The sequence below is a fragment of the Jaculus jaculus genome, chromosome 19 (genome assembly GCF_020740685.1).
Source record: "Jaculus jaculus isolate mJacJac1 chromosome 19, mJacJac1.mat.Y.cur, whole genome shotgun sequence".
Taxonomy (NCBI): domain Eukaryota; kingdom Metazoa; phylum Chordata; class Mammalia; order Rodentia; family Dipodidae; genus Jaculus; species Jaculus jaculus.
The window spans coordinates 1,547,966-1,573,155 of NC_059120.1; the positions used below are offsets into that span (position 1 = coordinate 1,547,966).

Here is a 25,190-nt window from a genome sequence, read left to right on the forward strand (position 1 = left end):
TTATATTTTGTCATAGATTTGATGAGATAAATATGTTGGGAAGACTTACTGTAGACCCGTAGTTTTAGAAGTAAAGTCTATTGTCATGTGCTACTCATGCATAAGGAAATTGTTCATTTTTAATGGTAAACATACAATTTTTACCATAAAACTCATTGTATCCAATGTAATTAATGACTGTGGACTCATGTCCTAATGGCTTACTGAGCCCAAGTCTGAATCTAATCTACTCATGAGGTTGCATCTCCTGGAATCCTCAAATCATGTGAACTTGGGGCCAGGTCATGTGGTTCAATTGGTAGAATGTTTATCGAAGAAAACTTTCCCACTCTTTCAAAAGAATGTTCCATCAAGTTACAAGAAGCTAACAGAACTCCAAACAGACTGGACTAAAGGAGAAATTCTCCAAGATGTATTATATTTAAGACTCTAAATATCGATAACAAAGAGAAATTCCTAAAAGCAGCTAGGATGACACAACACATTACATATAAAGGTAACCCCATTAGAATTACTTCAGACTTCTCAGTGAAAAGCCTGAAATCCAGAAACACCTGGAATTGGACACTGCAAAGTCTAAAAACTTATGGCTTCAAACCCAGGCTACTCTACTCACCAAAAGTATCCCTCATAATAGATGGTGAAAGAAAAACTTTCCATGATAAAACTCACAACTATATGATCACAAAACCAAACCTACAGACAATAATCCAGGTAATTTTCCACACAGAAGAATCAAATAACCAACCTCAAGTACCTACAAGAAGCAGTTCACAAAAAGCAAACTCAGAAAAGGCACAAAAAACTTCAAAGTCCATGAAAATGCCAAACCACATAAACCAAATAATATGGCAGGGATTAAATCAAACCTCACAGTTATTACCCTAAGTATTAATGACCTTAATTAGCCTATCAAGAGATATAAGCTAACAGGGTGGATCAGAAAATTAAACCCCTCAACCTCTCAATCTGCTATATTCAAGAAACCCACTTCACCACCAAAGACAGACACCTCCTCAGAGTGAAAGGGCAGAGAATGATATTCCAAGCAAATGGTAATAAGAAATAAGCAGGTGTAGGTATACTAATATTGGATAAAATAGACTTCAAAACAAGATTAATCAAAAAAGATGAAGGCTACTTCTTAATTATCAAGGGAACAATCCAACAAGAGGATATATCATAATCATCACTCTTGATTCCCCAAACACAGTTGCACCACATTTCACAAAATGAAACCTGAATGACAACAAAACAGATATAACCACCAACACCATCATAGTTGGGGACTTCAATATTCAACTATCAGCAATAGATAGATCCTCCAAACAGAAAATTATCAGGAAAGTAAGAGAGCTCAACAAAACTCATAGATCAATTAGCCCTAACAGACATCTACAGAACATTTTACCCCAAACCCACACATTATACTTTCTTCTCAGCAATCCATGTAACCTTCTCTAAAATAGGTCATATACTGGGTCATAAAGCCTGCCTCCATATATTTCCTGCATGATATCAGATTACAATGATGTATTGCTAGAAATTAACAACAAAAGATGCACTAGGAATCCCACCAGCTCTTGGAAAGTGAACACCACACTTTTAAATAAGAAATGGACAAAATTAAAAATGAAGTTGCAAAATTTCTAGAAATGAATGACAATGAGAACATAATGTACCAAAACTTATGGGACACAGTAAAGGAGGTCCTCAGGGGAAATTTCACAGCACTAAATGCCTTTATAACAAAGACAGAGAGATCCCAAATCAATAACCTAACCATCCACCTAAAGTATTGAAGAAACAAGAAGAATCCAATCCAAAAAGCTCCAAACAAAAACAATTAAGATCAGAGAAGAAATTAATGAATTGTAAACTAAGAAAACAATTAAGAAAATTGATGAAACAATGAGCTGGTTCTTTGAAAAAAAAAAGATTGATATAACCCTTGCCAATTTGATGAAGCAAAAAAAAGTGATGCTTCAAATTAACAAAATTAGAAATGAAAAAGGAGAGATCACAACAGACATCAGTGAAATTGGAAGAATCATCAGGACTTATTTTAAAAATTTCTACTCCAAGCTGGGTGTGGTGGTGCACGCCTTTAATCCCAGCACTTGGGAGGCAGAGGTAGGAGAATCGCCATGAGTTCAAGGCCACCCTGAGACTACAGAGGTAATTCCAGGTCAGCCTGGACCAGAGTGAGACCCTACCTCGAAAAACAAAACAAAACAAAACAAAACAAAATCTCTACTCCACAAAACTGGATAACATGGAGTAAATGGATGAATACCTGGACACATACCACCTACCAAAGCTAAACTCAGAGGAGGTTAATCTCCTAAACAAACCTATCACACCCATTTAGATTGAAAAGGTCATCAAAAACCTTCTCAAAATGAAGAATCCAGGACCAAATGGCTTCTCGTCTGAATTCTATCAAATCTTTATGGAAGAACTGAAGCGAATTTTTCTAAAATTGTTCTATATCAGATAATAGGGAAAGCTCTCTAACTCCTTGTATGAAGCTAATACCACCCTAATACCAAAACCAGACAAAGATGCCATAAGAAAAGAAACCTATAGGTCTATTTCCCTGATGAACTTAGACGCAAAGATGCTGAACAAAATCCTCACAAACTGAACCCAACAACACATCAAATCCATTATCGACCTTGTTCAAGTAGGCTTCATCCCAGGAACACAGGGGTGGTTCAACATATGAAAATCTGTCAATGTAATACACCCCATAAATAAGCTTAAACACAAAAACCACATAATTGTTTGATGGATGCAGTAAAGGCCTTTGACAAAATACAACATCACTTCATGATCAAAACATTGAAGAGAGCCAGGTGTGGTGGCACATGCCTTTAATCCCAGCACTGGAGAGACAGAGGTAGGAGAAACGCCATGAGTTCAAGGCTACTCTGAGACTACAGAGGGAATTCCTGGACTAGAATAAGACCCTACCTCAAAAAACCCAAAAAGAAAAAAAAAATGGAGAGAATAGGCAGAATAAGCATAGATGTTTTATATCTCAAAAAAAAAAAAATAAATAAAGGCTATATATAATGCTCCTAAAAGCCCAAATAATACTTAGTGGGGAGAGACTGAAAGAATTCCCATTGAGATCAGGAACAAGACAGGAGTGTCCACTCTCACCTCTATTCTTCAACTTAGTACTGGAAGTCCTAGCTTAAGCAATAAGACAGGAGAAGGAAATAAAAGGGATACAGAATGGAACAGAAGAAGATGAGTTAGCCCTATTCACAGATGACATGATTCTATATATAAGTGACCGGAGAAACTCCATCTCAAAATTCTTAAAGGTGATTAACTCCTTGAGCAAAGTAACAGTATACAAAATCAATGCACAAAAATCAGTAGCCTTTCTATATGCAAAACAAAAAAAAAAGCATAAGATAAAATACCTTGTAATAACACTAACCAAAGATGTGAAAGAAAGACCTATACAATGAAAACATAAAAACAACACTCAAAAGAAATTGAGGACTTTATTATTTCTATTTCCTTATTTATGTCTTGTATTGCCTTCTTTATTTCATTAAATTGGTGTCCTGCATCTTCTTTGATTCCTTTGATTTCCTCTTTGATTTCTTCTTTGATTGTTTTGATGTGTTCTTTGACCTCTTTGAACATATTTATAATCATTCTTTTGAACTCTTTCTCAGGCATTTCCTCTAACTTTCTCACTGGAGAACATTTCTGATGCATTAATACTTTTAGGTGGATTTATATCGTCTTCCTTTTTAGTGTTTCTTGTGTTATAATGTATATATTTTTGCATCTTGGATTAAGTTAATGCTTGGATTTTCTAGCTAGCTGTGTATTCTTAGCTGTATCAATTGATTTGATGTAATATATTTTCAGGGTAGGACCTTAAGGTGTTAGGCGTGGCTCTTAAGACTCTCAGAGTATCTACAAAGATGTTCTTAGGGGTTGAGTTTCCCAGCTATAGGAGTATTCAAGCAGGCTGAGTGGAATAAAATACAGGTAGATTCTAAAATTTAACTAAATACTGTACACATTCAATCAAAAACAGCCCCGAGTATGTATGCAAGAGTAGTTATTATAACGACCAGATCCTCTATCAACAAAGAGGTTAAGATTTCTGGTCTGTTGAGGGATCCAAGTCAGCTTGCGACCAAGTGAGACCCTTCCCTGGTGCAATCCTAGTTACCTTGGATGATTTTGGTCTCAGTCAAGTTGCTGCCTGGGTCGTCGGGCTGCTGTTCTGATTTCTGGAGCTGGGCACTTGCTTTTCCTGCGGGGACTTGAGAAAATGGAAAGACCTCCCATGCTCTTGGATAGGAAGAATTAACATTGTGAAAATGGCAATCTTGCCAAAAGCAATATACAAATTTAATGCAATAACAATAAAAATCCCAACACTTTTCTTCACAGAGGTAGAAAAAATACCCTCAGAATTCATATGGAATGGCAGAAAGCCTCAGATATCCAAGCATATCCTCAGCAAAAGAAACACCTCTGGAGGCATCACCATACCTGATCTAAAGCTATATTACAAAGCTATAGTAATAAAAAAACAACATGGTACTGGCATAAAAATGGGATTATAGACCAATAGAACAGAACCGAGGAGCCAAACTTTGGGTCAAGTAATTAAAGCTACTTGATATTTGACAAAGGCTATAACAATGTAGGCTGGAAAAAATACATCATCTTCAAAAAATGGTTCTGGACAAACTAGATAACCATATGCAAGAAAATTGAATTTGAACCACGCATCTCACTATGCACACAAATAAAGTATAAATGGATCAAAGACCTCAATATAAGACCAGAAACTCTGCTACTACTGAAAGAAAAAACAGGAGGAACTTTCCATGATATAGAAGTGGGAAAATACTGCCTGAAAATAAACCCAGTTTCTCAGAAAATTAAACAATCACTCAATCAATAGGATCTCATGAAGCTGAAAAGTTTTTCCACAGACAAGCATAAAATAAGCAGAGCCAATAGATATCCCACAGAAATGGACATAATTTTTGCTGGCTATACAACTAACAAGAGTCCTAACTTCTAGAATCTACAAAGAACTCAAAAACCTAAACAATAAAAAGTCAAACAACCCACTCACAAAATGTGGCAGAGAACTTTACAAGAAGTTCTCAAAGGAAGAAATACAAATAGCAAACACACACTTAAGAAAATGTTCAATATCCCTAATCATCAGGGAAATACAAATTAAAACAACTATGAGATTCCACCTTACCCCAGTAAGGATATCAAACATTAAAAAATCTAATGAAAACAAATGCTGGTGAGGATGTGGAGAGATAGAGGAACCTTCATTCACTGTTGTTATGAATGTAAGATGGGATAACCACTATGGAAATCAATATAGATACTCCTAAAAAGGTTGACTATAGAGTTACCAACAAACCCAGTTATTCCCTTACGAGGCATTTGCCCCCAAAGCTCCATGCCTCAGTTCAGAGAGATTTGCTCAACCATGTTTACAGCTGTTCAATTCATAACAGATAAGACCTGGAATCAACCCAGATGTCCATCATTAGACAAATGAATAACCAAAATGTGGTATATCTACACAATGGAATTCTACACAGTGGTAAGGAAAAAAATGACACATTGAAATTAGAAGAAGAAGGGTCAAACTTGGAACAGATCATTCTCAGAAAACTCATCCAATCACAGAAAGATAATTGTCACACAGTCTTACTCATCTGTGGCTCCCAATCTGAATCTGCCATACCTGAGAGGCTGACATACCTAATAAGCATCTTGAGAACTAAACAGTAGGGGTGGGAGGGGAAAGTAAGGATAGGGAGACACAAAAATGGACCCAAACCTAAATCATACCATAAAATACGATATCCTGAAAGACAGACTAAAAGGTTGAACCTTCATAAGGTCCTTAGAGGGAACACCTGAATAATAGGCCCTAGAGAGGGTATGATGAAGACTAAACTTATTCTTCTCCTGTTTCTCTCTTTCTTCCTCTTCTCTCTCATATTACCTCTCTTTTTCTTCTTTTTCCTTGGTGCTGGCCTGTAACTCCCAGTACCAGCATGCAGTTAACATCCTCAATTAACTGTTGATCAAAGAGACCTACAAAGTTTCCCAAAAGAAGACAGATATCTATCAGAGTATTTGATGACCCACAAAAGGTTAGTGGTAAGACCCTACTGCTAAAGACACCATATGTAGTTGGTACAAAACATGGAGTGACTTGGCTGGAATCTGAAAGAGTGTCAGTCCCCAGACAATTAGCTCATCTAGTGCCAGAAGGAACTACATGAGTGACTGGGGGAAAATGACTAACATTTGTCCAAGCAACTTGTGGTCTAAGCTATTCAGCAGCAAACAACCTGACATAATGTTCACCCAAGTGCAATAGTGGCACACAGCCATGGTGGGAAATCAACTGTTCTTGATTTGGCTAACAGATCTGCTCAGTGTAATGGAACCCATAGCCTGAACTGGGAAACAAGCAGAACCATATCCAAATAATGAGGCTTCTCTCCAATATCAAGCTCCCACCAATTGCGAGCTATAAGAAGGCCTACACCTATTAAATTCTCTCTAAAATAATAATGGTTAGCTCATTTATGTGGTACTGAGTTCACTCTCCTTTGGAGAATTTGCTTCTCTTTTTCAGATGGATGCAGAACCTGAGGAGAGAATCAGCCCATCGCACCTCACCAAGGCCCCAGCTGAAACCATAGAGTAATTGGGGAAATGAGAAAGAGTGCTGCTTTCTTGGTGAACCTGGTACCAGCACAAGGGTCAAGGAGATAGACACAGAGAACACTCAACTCCTACCAAACCAGATATCCAGAGACACAGAGACTCCCAAGACCTCTTCACTGAAGTAGATCTAAAACAAACCCAATTTGGCTCAGGGAAATTCAGAAAGATTGTTAGATCTGCAATTTGGGACATTATGAGCATAGACATTGCCCCTTCCCCATAACTAATGGCTACCTGCACAATGCATGGCCCACATTCCCCAACAAGGAGGGTCCCTGCGGAGGGGGCAAGACAGGGAGAAGGCTAATGATGGTACCAACATGGATGTATACACACTGTGTACATAACTAATAAAAGCAAAGAAACATATCTGTGGGGCAGAGAAAATGGTTCAGCTATTGAAGACACTTCCTTGCAAATCTTTATGGCCTGTGTTTGATTCCCCAGTACCCATATGAAGTCAGATGTAGAGTGGTGAATGCATCTGTAGGATGTTTACATTGTCAGAAAGTCTTGGTGCACTATCCCCCCACCTCTCTGTAAATAAATAAATAAAATTTAAAAAGAAAAAACTAGTGATTACAACTTGGAGTGTGTGATCTACACACTTGATCTTATTGTCTGCAATGATCACAGGTTGTGTCATTAGAGTGAATGCTATTTTATCCCCTATTTCTGGGTGAATTAATTTGAAATCCAAACAAAATTTATCTTAAAGTATGTAAGATGAACACATGTTAGAAATAAATATATATTTATAGTAAATATATAGTTAAATATAGGTAGTCTCTCTAAACTAAAAATAGTGTGCCTGAGGACTAGACAGAACAATTAAGGAAGTTGGTTAGCAAAAGTATAGGTTTTAAAGTCAATTTAATAGGAAATAACATAATAGAGGATATTTGAATGGAAGATGTGAGGGTAAAATTGGCTATCTATATCCACTGTCATTATCAATACCCTTATTTTAAATAACCTAAATGATCATTTAACTTAAATAATCATTTAAGTGATCTAATCTTTCAGAATGTGTGGCTCAACATACATAAAATGAAAATATTTTTTTTTTATCTCACCAACAGAAACTGAATAAATAAATGATTTTTTAATGGATTTAGGAACTATAGTTACCTTACCTCCCATTAATATTAGTGTTTTATCTAATATTTATTGGGCACATATTAAATGCCAGGTATGACTCAGAGTTTTAACATCAAAAAAAAAAATAGGACAACCTTTAGAATAAGAAGAGAAATGAGTAACTCATGTTCAAATATCATAATGTCTGTTCTATACTGTGTGCCTCTTTACTGAGAGCTTTAATATATGAACTTATTGCAAATTAGTCATATTCCCATCAGGTTATGCTTTTATGTTTCTTCTTCCCCACCCCCATTCCTCTGAGGACCCTCCAGTGGGGTTATAGGAATCACTGTAGGGTCTTAAATATACCAGTGAGTCTCTGTAAGCAGGCACAGACAATGATCATGCTATGCTCCTTTGCTATGCTAGAGTGAAAATGTGTTTTGGGAATATTTGCTGCTCTCCCTGGCCCATATATTAGTAAACATGGTGAGGTTCACCAGGTAACCTGTTTTCCAGATGATGTGGTCAGGCTTCATCATCAGCAACTTCAAATAGCTATGACCAGCCAGGCGTGGTGGTGCACGCCTTTAATCTTAGCACTTGGAAGGCAGAGATAGGGGGGTCACTGAGAGTTCAAGGCCACCCTGAGACTACATAGTGAATTCCAGGTCAGCCTGAGCTAGCATGAAACCCTACCTCAGAAAACCAAAAGAAAAAAAAGAAAAGAAAATCCAAATAGCTGTGACCACCTCAGCCAAAGGCTGCTGAACATAGACCCTGTCAACTCCACAGCAAGCTTTGTCTCTGCCTCATTGCTCTCTCTGAATATAGTATTGTTCAGCATTGATGTATTAATGGAATATTGTCTTACTTAATGCTTAAATTTTTATATACTTTTCATCAAGTCCAGCCAGGAATATCCCTACATTGTATGAATTTCCTGACAATCTGTGCAAACACATTAGTTTTTCTGTTATTCACATATTGTGGAGGAAAATTCTCCAGAAGGTTCTCATCTGATCCAGTCTAGATGACTGATCTTCTGGCTCACTGTGAGTTTCCACTTTTGAATATTTTTTAACAAAATTCTGGAGATTTTTGCAGAATTCTTTTACTGGTTTACAAAACGTAGCTCTTGTTCTAAAGGGAGTGAGATAATCTATTCTGAGCCAGATTTGATAGATCACATCCTGGGAATATTGATTGAGTTTGTCCTGAATAAAGAGGTCTCATGAACTTTGACAGGCACAAAACAAAAGAAACATACATTAATGCACTTGTCACGTGTTATAGTGAAGATCCTGGTTTTTCTTCACATCCCTTCTAGTGGCCTTGGTTCCTGTCAGTACATCTTGCATTTACTATATTTTCAAGGCAAATCATGCAAATTTTTTTTAAAAAAATGGTAACTTGAGGTAAAATGTTTTCCAAATGTAGGCATTTATTGCTTTTCACCATATATCTTATTTCCTGCTTGGTCAAGATGAAAGTTTGCTAGCAGCTCTTTCTAGTATCGTGAGCCAACGGACTGTGTCCTCTTCTATTTAATGCCTTGCACCTGACTGCATAGGAATTCTGTCAGCTTCTTTGAGGCTACCATTCATCCACTAGGGCTTGCACACTTCAGCACAGCTTGCTTCTCCCTGAAGCCCAAAATAGTTGTGCTTCCTGGTTGCCCTGGTGCTTCTGTACATTGGTTTTCCAGGGGGCACCCAGACACCTATGAGAGAGTTTAATTGTCTCTGAAGAAACTCAAGGCTGTTGGCAGTGGATACCATGGCCTGGTAAAGCTTGTCTCTGAAGTCCCCTGTGAGGTGGATGGTTTAAACAAGAGCAGCCCCTGCAGCACTGGAGGCACCCAGGGTCCATGTCACGCCGAAGCCCACCAGTAGGGAGATGAAAATCTCTCTTGATCTATGCAGACAGAGTTTGTAGGCTGCTTCTCCTTGGTTGTAGAGATATACCTCTGGAAGAATCAAGACTGGGAAACAATAAGTGAGAGAGGAAACATTTATACATGAGGTGATTAGCCCTTCACATCATAGGACAGCAGATGTCTTGACACAAGTGTTCTGGTTATGGAAATATTGAGGAGGCACTCAGCTCTACTCGGCCTGGAGCTGTACAGGCAAAGGGGCATACCTTGCCTGGCACTAAAAATGGGAATATCGATCTGGGCATGGTAAAGCACACCTTTAATCCCAGCACTTGGAAGGCAGAGGTAGGAGGATTTCCTTGAGTTCAAGGCCCTCCCTGAGACTACATGTGAAATCCAGGTCAGCCTGGACTAGAGCAAAACCCTACCTCAAGAAAAAGGGGGTGAGAGGAATATCAGGCAGAGTTGGGAATAGTTGTTGTAGATGTGGAGAATTCAAGGGTGGCATTAATAGAGTCCACGGTTAGCAGGGAGCAGATTGTGGATGCACAAAAGAAGCAGTTGGAAGCATTGGGGTGATTAGTAAATGGGAGAAAGTTGGCCAAATATTGGATTATTGTGCCCAGGTTATGGTGCCTTGTATTTTTTTTCATGACTTATTTTTCCTGTGAAAGAATGTGGTGGTGAGTAAGAACCAGGTGAGAAATGGGGACAAGCTATCTAGAGATATGAAGGTTGGTGGAGAGGAATAGTAGGAGACCATGAGCATAAACTTTTCCTGTCACCCTCCTTTCCAATGGCCTTCCTTTCCTCAACTGAAACACATTTCTTTAGTCTTCAAGGCTGCAACAAAGGCCTGTGCTAAGGAGGCAGTCCCGAAATCATGGGTAGCAACTATCTCTTTATCATAATGTTCATCCTTGAGGCCTTGGCAGACCAGTCTACACTCTGAGGTCTTGCCCTCCCAAATGCTGCTTTTGAGGAGATCCCTGGCTGTTGGGTTGGGAGTTTTTCTCTTTAGATTAGTTTTTGTTCTTAATATAAAGTCAGAGAGGGTTTCCTCTGTTTTTTGATGGATGAACATCAAGGAGGTGGTATTATCTTGGGGGTTGGGTATTCGATCTCATGCTTGAGGAGCAGAGATGCAGACTTAGGCAGAGTACCCTGGAGGCTGTTGGGCCTGCTGGAGTCCTGTGGGAAAAAATCACCCTGTCCAAACAGCTCATCAAAGTCCCTGGAGTTGTTTTGTTGCTTTTGATTCCTTCTTATTTGTTGAAGGCATTCATCTGTATAGAGGGCTTCCCATTGAAGGAATAGGAAGCTAGGCAATGAAGACTGGCAGATATCACGCCAGTGCTAAGGGTGTTAAGGGGGATCTGTAGGCTCTGGAGGAGGGGCTTAGTCCATGATGCATGGACCCCATCCTCCCTGACAGCCTGTGTGCATTCTTTATTGCCCTGATGTGGGTACCATTGTAAGGGCTGCACCCAAGTTGGTTGGCCACTAACAGGAAAAGCTTCAACTCCTTGATTATATGTATTTGTATTGTTATCTCAGAGTTTGCATAGTTGCTGTGTGAGTGTAAGCAAGGGGTAGATGAAGGAAGGTCTTGGTTAGGGAAATGCATCATGTTGGGATTCTTTTAACCCATACAAAATGTGTTGGGGGAGGGGCAGCCCAGGTTGGGAGGTAAGTAGGGCAGTAAGGACGGGTAAAGGGTGGTGGGTGTAGGAGAGTCTGGGGTCATGTTTTTTCTAATTTCTTCTTGAGCCTTTTCAAGGGAGCTGAGGTCTGCCACTGGCTGGTCCTCCACAACTTCCTCATTGGAGTCATCATCTGATTTTGGCATGATGGAATTCGGAGGACATTGCCTCATAGCAGCTAGAATCTGGAGGAAAGGAGGAGGGGATTTACTTCCTGGACTTTTCATCTCCTAGCTAGATAAGCTATGCAGGTCCACATGTCTGAGTCATATGGATCCCCAGAAATCATTCAGGGGGCAATCTGGAGGGCTTCCTCCAAAAAGGAGATGGCTTCCTTCTGGGAAAGCTTAATGCCTATAGCCTTGAGAAGTGCTTGTAAACCTCAAATTTGTGACTCCTTTTGGTGGGAGTTGATATTACCCGTGATAGAAAAAAGAGTAGAGATGCCAGGACCAGAGGGTAATGTTCCTAAGGGCTGGGTAGTACCAGGGGGGATTCCCCAAATGTCCAGACGCAAGCCTGTCCACAAGTTTAAGACACTAGCAACAGCCTTACAGGCTTTCAATAGGTCAGTGCATTACCACTTTTTTTTTTGTGTTGGAGAGAAATAGATAGGGGCCTGTTGCCAACACCCATGTGGGCTATCCAGGTCTAAACAGGGGCTAGGGGCCTTCAGTCAATGCCAAAGAGTGCCCTTGGCCAAGAGATGTCAGTTGCCCATTCACCATATTCACTCCCTCACAATGGTGCGAACCAAAAGTAAAGGAGGAAAGGGAGAAACCTGCCAGCCCTCAGTCATGGAGGAAAGGCCACATGGGGCCAATGTCCCTCAGAGGGTGCACTCGCCTATCCCAGCTTGTCTCAGAGGGTCCCTGTTTGGATGCCAGTTGTGGTTCCTGGTTGCCCTAGGGCTGTTGCACATCAATTTTCCAGGGCATCCAGGCAACTGCAGAGCAGGCTCTTGAGTGGCTGTGAGTGTGATGGGAAGAAACACTCAGGTGACTGTATCAGAGGACCACCTGTTTATTTGTTAGGGGAAAGGGCTTATAATCGTCATGTAGTGGCGGGAAAAGGTACAGGTCACAGGGGGATTGGCTGTGTGAAGGCTGCTGGCTGGTACCTCATTAACATATATGGCTAGGGTGGTGGTATGAGTCACATGGCCACAGGGAAACTGAAACCTAAGTCTTATCAGGATGTCCAGGTGCCCCAGGCAAAGGAAGGGAGGGGCTCCACTCCTGCTGGTCTCAAGGCAAGATTATCAGGGTCAGTTTAGGCCTGCTGCAATCTCCTGGCGTCCTCAGCTATGCCTGACAGCTCAGGCCTGCTTTAACCTCCAGTGGCCTGGGCCTATAACTGTGCCTGACAAATAGCTAGACTGGAACCAGGAATACTGTCAGTGATGTTCATTGATCTGAACTCACACAGCATAGAGCATGTTGGTTTGTTTTACTTCTTATTGTGATTGTTATTGTGGCTTAAGCTTTTTTAGTTGTCCCTACAACATGAATTCATTCACATAGTTATTGTTCAGAGCAGGAGACTGACATTGAGCATTTGAGTAGCTTCCCTAGAGTTACACCAGCAGGGAGTTGACATAAGCCTTGTACTCGCTCTGGATAATCTTCCATTTTGTCCAACAATGTGATACAACTTTGGATTAACAATAATTTTAAACCAGTTCTACCACAGAGGCAACTCTGTTTTTAGTAGAAGATAGAATGTAGTCTTAAAGTCATGTTTTACATTACTTCAACTTGTGTACATGTCTTTAGGCCATATGTGGTCCAAGACAATTCTTCATTCAATATATTCAATATGGCCCAGAGAAACCAAAGGATTGGGTACAGCAAAAGGCTGTGGAAATGATTTCATACTGGGGTTTAGGGATAGCTGAGAGGAAAGATGCCAGAACCTTCTTGGCTGCAAGTAGAGAAAGCCAATATGCTTTCCATGGAAGATATCCTTGAAGGTGTTTCAGAGTCCATCTTCCTGACTTAGTCACCATGTTCAATGGCCATGTAATGAAGGTTAAGGTTAGGATTAAGCTTTCTTTCTAAATTCACATGTAATGGCTTCACAAGCTTCTTAGAGCTCCTGTTAAGAAGCCATATGTTTTGGCAATAGCTTTAGGCTGATATAACTTCTGGTGAAGGAAAAATGTTTGATAAGCACCTCATGCCTCCTTTTCATCCTTACCTTCTAATTGAGGGCCAAGCTGACATGCACTTGGCTGCCCTCTTGCCACCTCCTGTGGCATCAATGTTCTGGGGCCCTGTTTCTCTAAATTAACAGAATCGAGGAAGGTGGACCCTTGTGTCCTAAGTATGCCTTCTCAAACATTTAAGCTACTGTACTGTCAAAAGATTTTTCTTATGTTCCTGTCCAATATGAAGTGCTGCATGAGACCAATTCTGCATAGAAACCTACATTTCTGAGCCAAAAACTAAAAACACTGGAACTTAGACCCAAAACACTCCATATAGTTGCCTTTTCTTGTAATTCTTGCAGAATCAACTGTGATTGATTCATTTTTGTGAGCTGATTAAAAGGCTAATCCCCTACATCTCTTATTCCTCTAATCCTCAGATATACAAACTAGGTTTATGTGTCACTAATTTTCAGTTTCATGGAAAAACCTGTTTTTTACCACAGAACCAATAGCATGGATGTGTCAAGCAATGAGCAATTTGCCAACAATAGTTGCCTGGGGTGGCTGTCTCGGAGACTCCAGGGAGAAACCCAAGAAGGGTGGCTCACCTAACATGCCTCATCAGACTTTCAGTAATATCATAGTAAACATAAAGGAATTGTATAAAAACTGTTAGTCCTGTAGCTATTTAAGACTATCTGTCAGATCTGTAACATGGCCTTACGTTTTCTTCAGGTGTAGGTGTTAACGCTTCCAGGCTCTGAAATGATCCCTTTCTAGTCCATCATCTTTTTATCCACTGACTCTCCATTCTAACACTGGTAGCTTTGTAATATAAATATGTTAAGCTTTTATTTTCATTTCTTTAAGTTATTAAAGATCTAGGATCTATCTAATACCAAATCCAAGTATCCTCAAGCTTATATCCAATATCTAGCTACATACTTATTATTTAACATTCAACTTTATTACAAAAAATATATCTATGAGTTTCTATTATGTGGCATTATTATAATATCATCATTACTTATATCTTTATCTTAAATGGAGTCTTACAGTTTTAACTGTTCATTCTTACTATTAGAAGTATAGTTTAGAGAATTTTGTTGGAATAGTTTTATGTACTTATATTATTATTTTTCCCCTATCTTCTAGGTGTACAAGAATTTCCAGAGAGTATAAAGTGCTGTAAGTGTTTAACAATTATTGAAGCCAGTGTCAATCCCATTTCTAAGTAAGTATAAATAATTGCATTTACTTATATTTATATTTCTACTTGATAACAGTATGTTTAGATGAAATTTACATAACAATTGAATTTTAAGTATAGCATTGATGTAGCATTTATAAAATGATGAGAAAGAGATATTCAAATTAGAATAATTTTACCAAAGATGATTAAAAGCAGTACTGAGTAGGATGGAGGCCTGATTCACACAGATAAAATAACTTTGTCATTTTTCTGTTGCTGTCACACTGAGTCAAATCTAAGAAAGTAACTACAAGCTATGGTCATTGTATGAAATTAGCAACAAGGACTTGATGAAAGTTAAAATAGGGCAAGATTTTAAGTCACCAATCATGTAGGCTAAAACAAGTGGGTCTGACTACAAAAACAAAGTGGTAATGTACCAGAGAATATAGTGAGGGGAAATAGGTAATCTTATGAGGATTGCAGACTTGGAAGTATGAGTGGTAAAACTGCAGTTGAAAATCTCTTAAGAAATTCCTTGGGAATGAGACTCAGCCTCAGACTTGATGGGTTAAATGCATCATGAAATAAGATATCTTTGGGGTCAAATAGATCCAAGAATCATGAGCCCATGGATTAGATGAATTATAACCCTGGATGGAAAGTCAAATGGAAGCAGATATAACATCTACAAAGCCTATGGACCAATGTGGTGATATTTGGAAGAGACTGGAGCAAATCAGTGGTGTTGAGATGTCAGTGATGTGTCTTTTTCAGCAGTTCTTAGTCCACATGACTGGGAGAAAATCTCCTGCAAAGGTGTCTGTTGGGTGGAGTGTTTTCAGAGAATACAAAGCAACTTTACAAGGGAGACCAAAGGGAAAAGTTATACCAAAGAATGTGAAAGAATAAGATAAAACTTTAGAAGGAGACTTTACAGTGAGTAACATCTGAGATAATGTGAGACCCTTTGTACAAAGTATGGAACATCATACACAAATATGTGTTTAATAGTTATAAAATATCTACTTCAAAGTAGAATATGGGGGTAGAGGGGTCAGGACAAACAAAACCTTGAAAAAATCTTTTCCCAAAATTCTGAAAGAAAATTCAGTGGTCTCAATTACTCAGTGAAATAGCCTTGACTGGCCTCTCATATCAGTAAGTTGGTCTAGGGTAGGATTTGTGTGAGGAATTGGGGTTTTAGTTTATTTTGTACTGTTTCTTTTTGATGGGTGTCAAATTCCTAAATTCTAATAGTGCATCTTAGTTATGAAAAGCAGCAAGTCTTTTAAGGCAGAAGCCAGAGTGAAAAAAATAAAACTCTAAAAAATTTAAAGATATGGGCTTTTTTGAGATGTCTCAAAATTTCTTTCATAGGTCTAACTTTTTAAAAAGATATTAAAGAAACAGCCCATTTCATCCAAAATGTTTACCTTGTCACTACTAGTACTACTAGGACAAACTACATGACCAGAAGCAGCATATGAAATGGAAAGGCTTATTTCTGGCCTCATCATAGCAAGGCAAGCATGACAAGAGCAGACACATGTGCATACCAGCAACAGGGAGGAAGTAGAGAAAGTGAGCTCTGAACACCCAGTGGGGCTGGACTAATAAACCTCAAGGCATACCCTTGGTAACACACCTCCTCCAGCAAGGCTCTACCTCCCAAAAGCTCCACAAATGTCCCCAAACCAGCTGGAGATTAAGTAAGAGGCTTAATCACAAATATAGTATATGGGGGCATTTTATATTCAAACCATCATGATTTTGAGACTAATTTTTTAAAATTCAATTGAAAAGTAAATTCAGGTTACATGTTAAGTTTTCTGACTTTGTAACCACTTATTTTTATGGAGAATTTTAGTACATATGTATTCTGTAATTTGATCATATTACCCACTTTGGTCCCCTCTCCCACAATCCTGTTCCTCTTTTCAAATAGTCCTTCTATTTTTCTCCTCTTCCATAAATTTTAAAGTCAGGTTTTTAAAGGATGGTTACATAAGTAGAAGTCACTCTTTGGGTGTATGACTTGACAAATTCTGGTAGATGTGTGGTTATCATAGACCATCACCATAATCAGGATATAAACTGTTTTCCACATCCCACAAGCTTCCTCAGCTTAATCACCCACTGCTATGATTATACTCCCCATAATTTTGTCTTTTCTAAAATGTCTTGTGAATTGTTTACTTTTGTGTCTGGCTTCTTTTACCTTACATACTGAATTTTGAGATTCATTCATGTTGTTTGTATAACCAGCACTTGTTCCCCATTATTGGTAGGTAACGTTCCATGGTTTAGTTATGACATGATTTGTGTTTACATTGATAGAAGCTAAACTTATCTTCATCCTTAAATGCCATGAGCACCGTATAGGAGTTGTGTGCAGATGTCTGTTTGAGCTTAGGTGTCTTTTTTATTTTTTAAATGTCTGGAGTAATCTTATGGGTAGTTTTGTTCCTGTTTTGGTAACCTTATGAGAAATTTGCAAACTCGCAAAATAATATTTGTTTACACTTGTTTTCCACTGAGGTCATTATTTACAGAATTTTATCCTCAATTTCAATCAGCCTATTAGATGTGGTATATCCTTGTGGTTTTAATTTGCATTCATGATGTCCAATTAGCATATTTACATGTACTTATTCACAAAATACATTGCCTCTTTGTAAATGATTCAAATTTTTATTCATTTTTTTGACTTGCCTTTTTTTACCACTTGTTAATCTCAGCCCTTTATTTTTTTCTCAACTTTTATTAACATTTTCCATGATTATAAAAAATATCCCATGGTAATACCCTCCCCCCCCCAACTTTCCCCTTTGAAATTTCATTCTCCATCATGTCCTCTCCCCCTCTCAATTAGTCTCTCTTTTATTTTGATGTCATGATCTTTTCCTCCTCTTATGATGGTCTTGTATAGGTAGTGTCAGGCACTATGAGGTCATGGATATCGAGGCCATTTTATGTCTGGAGGGAGAACGTTGTAAGGAGTCCTACCCTTCCTTTGGCTCTTACATTCTTTCTGCCACCTCTTCCGCATTAGACCCTGAGCCTTGGGAGGTGTGATCGAGATGTTACTCAGTACTCCAGTCACTTCTTTTCAGGACTATGGTACCTTCTGAGTCATCCCAAGGTCACTGCCATCTGAAAAGAGATTCTCTACCCAAAGTGAAAGTAGCGTAAATATAATGGTATAAATATTAAAGGAAGTGCTTACTGGGCAGTTTGATAAGCATAGTATATACATTTTTCCAGACTTCAGCAGATATTACACCCCTAGGGCTCATGACTACCCCTGTTTTAAGTTTTCAGTATCAGGGATGTTCCCCCCCCCCCATGGAGTGGGCCTCCAGTCCAATTGGAGGGCAGTTGGTTTCCACCATGACAGACTTGCCACTATTGCACCCATTGGCTCATTTGGGCTAGCTGGCCAATTATAAGGCTTGCAATGTCCACTGTTGAGTATCCTCACTGGAGGCATCTCTTTCTCCCATTGAACTACATGTAGAATGGCTTCTTCCAGCTTTCTGCCAGCTGGTCTACATTGAGGAGGTTATCAGCTCAGTTCCAGCAGGATTTCTCAGTGGCCTTGCAGCTCAAGTATGTGGAGTCTTCAGCAATAGGGTCTTACCATCTATTCCTGGTGGGAAACCAAGGGCCTTGGCAATGGCCTATAATGTTTTGGGGGCATCGGGGACCTCCCTGGCCAACAACTCATGGGAGGTATCCTATCCCTGGCACTGAAAATTTTCTAACAATGATCTACGGCTCCTGAGTGTTCCATTGTCCATAACCAGAGGATTCCATATGATTTATTTGCATTCTCTTTGAGTTTGATTAGCCCTCCCTCCACCTTTCCTTTACTCAGTCTCTTCCCCTGATACCTTTTTAATTGTGATTTTAACACAAGTCATTTCACAAACATATTAGTCAGTGTCTTTACAAAGTCTATGGGTTATTTCTTAACAATCTAAATAATACCCTTCAGAGAGCAGCTTTAAAATTTCTATGAAGTCCTACTTAATACAATCTGTGCTCTAGCTTTATAAAAATATTTTATTTATTTATTTGACAGAGAAAGAGGGAGAGAGAGAGAGAAAGAGAGAGAGAATGGGCACACCAGGACCTCCAGCCACTGCATAAAACTCCAGATGTGTGTGTTCTCTTGTGTATCTGGCTAACATGGGTCCTGGGTCCTTAGGCTTGGCAGATAAAAGCCTTAACTTCTAAGCCATCCCTCCAGCCCTGTATTCTAGTTTTTTATCTAAGAAATCTTTGCTAAATTTAGTTATGTGGTTTTCCTTGATGCTTTCCACTGGAACCTCTGTAGCTTGGGTTCTACATGTAGGCCTATGAATTGCTTGAAAATGACTTATATTCTGCAGGTTTAAGTGTTGTGGTTCATTCTGTACTTGTCTTCTTCTGTATGCCATTTGTCAGGTTAAGGAAATTTCCAATAACCTGTTACTCACTTCCTTTTATGCCCTCACTTAAGGTCTTTTTGGGTTTAGATTTCTGCTAACAGTCTTTTCAAGGAAATGTAGCCACTGTTTATCATGGTTTGCATTTGCTTTCTATTTCTGGAATTTAACATTTCCCAATTTATAACCACAGCTGGGATGCAAAGGTACTGCATGGTTTTGGGAATTTTTTACACAGTTCCATTCCAAAACCAGTGTAGGTTTTTACCACATACTAAATTACCATGAGCTTAGAGACTTGCCATGATGCCTAGTGGGAGCTGGGGGTATGGCTCAGTCTGTGAAGTGCTTGGTGCCCAAGCATGAAGGTGTGAGTTTGTATCCCCTGTAACCATGTGAAAGTGTTATGCATGGTAGTGCCTGCCTGTAAGGCCCGCACTGAGAATGTGAAGACAGGAGGATCCCTGGGGCTTGCTGGCCACACCACTTAGCCAACATCAGCAAGCTATAAGGTCAACTTGCATCCGCAAGCTCAGCAAAAGGAGGTTGAGTCCATGTGGTATCATGAAACAGTGCAATTCCCACCCTTGCTCCATCATATTTTCACGTTTTATTGCTAAGTAGGAAACCATAGATCCTGCCAACACTCAGGGAGATTACAGAAAGCTGCATATAAGGTGGGTACCATGGGCCTCCATAGGTTATGATTGGCATGTCTTTGATGCATGACCTGCAGTGTTTATTATCAATGGATATTCAGTTTTGTCCAACTTACTTTGTTGACATGTGTTTGACTGTATGATTTTCCTTTTCCTGCTTATGTAGTGTTTTGCACTGATTGGTTTTTAACATTTTTTCAGTGTTGCTTACCAGGGACAGACTGCTAAGTCATTTTTATATTTTGTTTATTCTCATACTTGGTTCATTTCTTTCTATGCTGACAGCTCTGATTTACTAATATCTCTTATCAGTTCAACCATTTGTACTCACGAGGCACCTTCATCTGAAGTTTCCTGTGACTTCTTTGTCTAGTTTTAGTATCAAGTTGAGAAAGGTTCTCCTCAGCTTTCTTCAGGAATTTACATATAATTAGTGTTATCATCTTATTAAATATTGCTAGAATTCATAGGTGCAGCTGTTTGAGCCTGAGGTTTTGATTATGTGAATATTGGGACTTTTCCTTGATAGTTATCAGGCCAATCAGACCACCTGTTTCTTCTTCAGTTATCTCAGTAGCTTCTGCCTTTCAGGAATCTGTGGACTTCATGTTAGTCTTAAAATGCATTGGCAGGGCTGGAGAGACAGCTTAGCAGTTAAGCACTTGCCTGTGAAGCCTGAGGACCCCGGTTCAAGGCTCAATTCTCTAGGACCCATGTTAGCCAGATGCACAAGGGGGCACATGCATCTGGAGTTTGGTTTGCAGTGGCTGGAGGCCCTGGCACACCCATTCTCTTTCTCTATCTTCCTCTTTCTCTCCCTCTCTGTCTCTCTCAAATAAGTAAAAATAAATAAACAAAAGAATTTTTTTAATGTATTGGCATATAATTTGTAATGAAATTTCCTCTTCAGCCCTTTAATATTTACATTTCTACATGTCTAGTGATGTTTTCTTTCATTCCTGGCCTTATGTCTCATTTCAGTTTTTGCTTGATTGCTCTAAGAAATTTTTTTTTTAAATATTGTTTGTTCATTTTTATTGATTTATTTGAGAGCTACAGACACAGAGAGAAAGACACAGAGAGGGAGAGAGAGAGAATGGGCGCGCCAGGGCTTCCAGCCACTGCAAACGAACTCCAGACGCGTGTGCCCCCTTGTGCATCTGGCTAACGTGGGACCTGGGGAACCAAGCCTCGAACCGGGGTCCTTAGGCTTCACAGGCAAGCGCTTAACTGCTAAGCCATCTCTCCAGCCCTGCTCTAAGAATTTATATCTTAAAAAAAAACTATTGATTTTTCTATATTGTGTTTCTGTTATCTTCTTTACCCTAAAAATTCATGAAATTTTAAGTGGTAAAACCCCTAGAAATAAGGATAAAAGTTATGTTTGAGTGTAACTGTTTTAGATTTCCTCTCAATGTATGTATGCTTGATAGCAAAACCTAAATACCTTAACCAAGTTATTGGTGAGTATATGAGAAGAAAGTTGAAACTAACAACTTAAGGGAGGTAAAGCCTGTACTTACTAAGAACCTACCATTGACTGGGCTTCTAGATGCATCAGGTCATTTTCAACCTCTTGACATCATGGCATCACCAACTGTAAATGTGTTGAGGCCATGGAGTTGGACACACATTTCTGTGGATAGCTATTGTTACTGACTTTTTTGTAATAGAAATGAATAAAGCCAGTACTTTAATCTCTGGTACTTTTCACTGAATATTTAAAACTATTTAGAGTTAGATTTTTTTTAAATATTTAGAGGACAGCAATACTGAGATTCTCCTCACTAACAAGTTGTGGTACATCCACAGGTTAAATATGAAGTTCACATGCACGATGGCCTTATACTTTTATTGCCCAGATCAAGCCTCCTCACTCTTCATGGGCATACATAATTTGAGCTCCCTGCTTAAATCTCGAAAGTGTTCTAGTATGAATTATAATCTTATAAATTTATTATATACAACAAATTTACAAACTCAAATTTATGCAACAAAATTTAAATAATTGTACACAGTAAAGAGATACATAACAATGAAAGTTTGCAGCAACGTTAAAATTATTACTAGGAAACTAGAAAGAAACATGAAATGGTAATAACAGCTGTGTTAAAAATTGAATTGGCCAGGCAGGGAGCCACATGCCTTTACTCCCAGCACTCGGGAGGCAGAGGTAGGAGGATCGCTGTGAGTTCAAGGCTACCCTGAGACTACATAGTGAATTTCAGGTCAGCCTGGGCTAGAGTAAGACCCTACCTCAAAGAACCAACAAAAAAAAGACAAAATTGTGTTAGATTTTTCTATTAGTTTTTCAAGTGTTCTGAATTAACTTATATTAAATTCATAATTTTAAGCTGGATAAACTAAAATATTTAAATATAAAATGCCTTTCTAGGTAAAATAGAAGTTTTACAATGGCTTCTTAATTATGTAAAACTTTTAATTTCATGCAAATTAACTGCTCTAATAGAGGTCTGGTACCTGAAAATGTTTTCATTTAATTTCTAGAGTAAATGTAATAAGAAAATAAAAAGGTTAAAATAAGATTTTCTACATTAGCAATTCTAAAGAGTATTTAAAACAATATTTTAGTTCACATGGACAGATCAAAATAAAACACCACTAATGAAAAATAGTATAATTCTTATTTAATTATTATAACTACAGTATAGATAATTTAACTATTGCAGCAAATATGAGAATTTTATATTAATTTTATGATTTTAAAAATAAGAAAATGGAATCTTACAAAGTTAAGTATTTTTCAAAGAACACATGGACACTGATTGGCAGGGTTGCACTTGGAACCCAGGTCTATAGACCCCAGTGATAAGCCACATGGGTGTATGATTCTGCTTTCATCTTTCTTTTTGTGGCTATAAGATACCACTTTGAATTTAAGAAGTCAATAAAACTGTATTTACATAGTTTAAAGTATTATTGATTTATAAAACATATTGTTTAATTTTTAATAAATTAATAAAAGTGAAAACCCACAACCTCATTTAAGTGTAGTAAAATCTGTTACTGATAGCTCCTTACTTAGTCTATAATATTGAATTTCACTGGGGCAATTGGAGAATAATTAGAGAACCCATAAAAGGCATCTTCATCAGGTACAACCAGCTTTCTAAGAAGACACTGCAAGAAATGGTGAGGGCAGGCAGGATCTCTGCCCCTATTCACAATGACAGAAGAGTGCCATAAAGTTAATAATGTCAAACGTCTTCTTAAGCCGACTTACAGGCGATATTTTTCAGATATTTAATCCACTTGTTACCTATTATTTTTGAAATAGACAGTTTAGTAGGCTTATACTCAAGTAGTGTGTAATTTACCCTTGTAGGAAAGAAAAATTCCCAACACTAGTACAAGCATAATTGGTATAAGCCATCTACTAAAGTCATGCACAAAATCCTGTAAAGAAGATAAGAAGATATTAATTATGAGTGTAAAGTGATCATCCTTTATCTCTCTCTCTCTCTTAAATAAATAAATAAATTTTAAAAAGGGCTGGAGAGGTGGCTTAGTGGTTAAAGCATTTGTTTGCAAAGCCAAAAGACCCAGGTTCGATTCTACAGGACCCATAAAAGCCAGCTGCACAAGGTGGTGCATGCATCTGGAGTTTGTTTGCAGCAGCTTGAGGCCCTGGCAGGCCCTTTGTCTCTCCTTCATTCTCTCTTTCCCTCTCCCCTCTCTCTCTGCTCTGTCTCTCAAATAAATAAAGTGACCATCCAGTGAATTGTAGTTGAAGTGAACTAAAGTGCAGTTGCTCATAAATAAAGCAGCCTATACCACTGCCCCCTATTGCTACATTTTACCAAAAAAAAGCCTCATACAAAATATCAGTACATATATGCTTATAATTTAGTTTATATTCTGGTTTTGAATACAGCTTATTTTTGTTGTTCCTCTATTTCCAGTTGAATTTGAAACACTTAGTCAGTTTTTAAATCCTAAAAGAAATGTTCTGTTGTGGGGAACTTTCCAAAGGAAAGTTCTACCACTGCCACAGATGTAATAAATGCCATTTGGTGCTTACACCTGGAGAGCAGTGTGCAGAGGAAGTCCCAATGGTTCAAAAGCTCCTGTGTACACAGAACTGTGGTGTTCCTGAAGCACATCAGTTCTCCAGTCTCTGCTCCCCCAGGACTAAGTTCATAGATGAGCATGGCCATTCCCAGATGCTGACGTGGGTCCTAGAACCCAACCCAGGCCCTCCTGCTTGTGACACGTGCTCTTACCACTGAGCCATCTTCCCATCACCTAGGATGGCATTGAATTCAGAATACCCCTGCCTTGTCCTCCCAAATACTGGTGTTACAGAAGTGCGCCATCATGTATAGCTAGAAGTTATACTTCTTTAAATAAACTGACAGATTTGTATATAACTTTCTTCCACCTTCTAGAAGTCATATGTAGTTTGTTCTTGTGGCTGACTGTAGGAAACAACAGCAATCATCAGAGAAAAATGGTGCTTAAATCTCAACAGAGATCAGTTTAGTATGTTTCATTACTGAAAAACTATAATGCAATCAGGATGTGAGTTCCAGTGCATTAAAACAAAGGAAAACACAAAGAAAGATAATTATTTGCATAGTTTTCCATGTGTATATGTTTGTTTATATGTAGGTGTGTATGTGTGTGTATACCAGCTTCCCAAGTGCTGAGATACAACCATGCTCACAAGGTATTTTTTTTAATTAATTAATTTATTTATTTGAGAGCGACAAACAGAGAGAGAAAGACAGATAGAGGGAGAGAGAGAGAATGGGCGTGCCAGGGCTTCCAGCCTCTGCAAACGAACTCCAGACACGTGCGCCCCCTTGTGCATCTGGCTAACGTGGGACCTGGGGAACTGAGCCTCGAACTGGGGTCCTTTGGCTTCACAGGCAAGCACTTAACCGCTAAGCCATCTCTCCAGCCCCTCACAAGGTATTTACATGGGTGCCGGGGATTGAACTCTGATCCTCACACTTGCATGACAAGCTCTTTGTGCATTGAACCATCTTCCCAGATCCTTTTTCTTGGTGGAGTTTCTAAAATAGGATCAAGTTCAGATCTTTAAGCAAGCCCATCTAAATTCTGTCCTTTACTGACATGCTCAAATTTAACTACCCAGACACTCTTGAGCTCACTAATCTCGGATATCTTCTCATTTCTGCATTCTAAAACTCTCCATGTATACACACACACACACACACACACACAACAGAGTCATCTCCTTTCCTACCTTTGTGAAGTGAATCCCACCTCACTGAAAATCAAATTTATGTGACTATTCTCTGTGAGGCCATGTTTTTAAAAATCCACCGCTAAAATACAAG

General features: G+C 38.8%; 1 protein-coding gene across 17 annotated transcripts in view; it reads left to right on the forward strand.

Annotated features, from left to right (window-relative positions):
* Window positions 1-25,190, forward strand: part of Lrrc7 (leucine rich repeat containing 7) — a 468,470-nt gene that overhangs the window by 208,044 nt on the left and 235,236 nt on the right. For all 17 annotated transcript variants that reach the window (XM_045138031.1, XM_045138025.1, XM_045138023.1 and 14 more), the window contains one exon: window positions 14,735-14,813. In XM_045138031.1, the coding sequence (XP_044993966.1) occupies window positions 14,735-14,813 (79 nt within the window). The remainder of the gene's footprint in view (window positions 1-14,734; window positions 14,814-25,190) is intronic.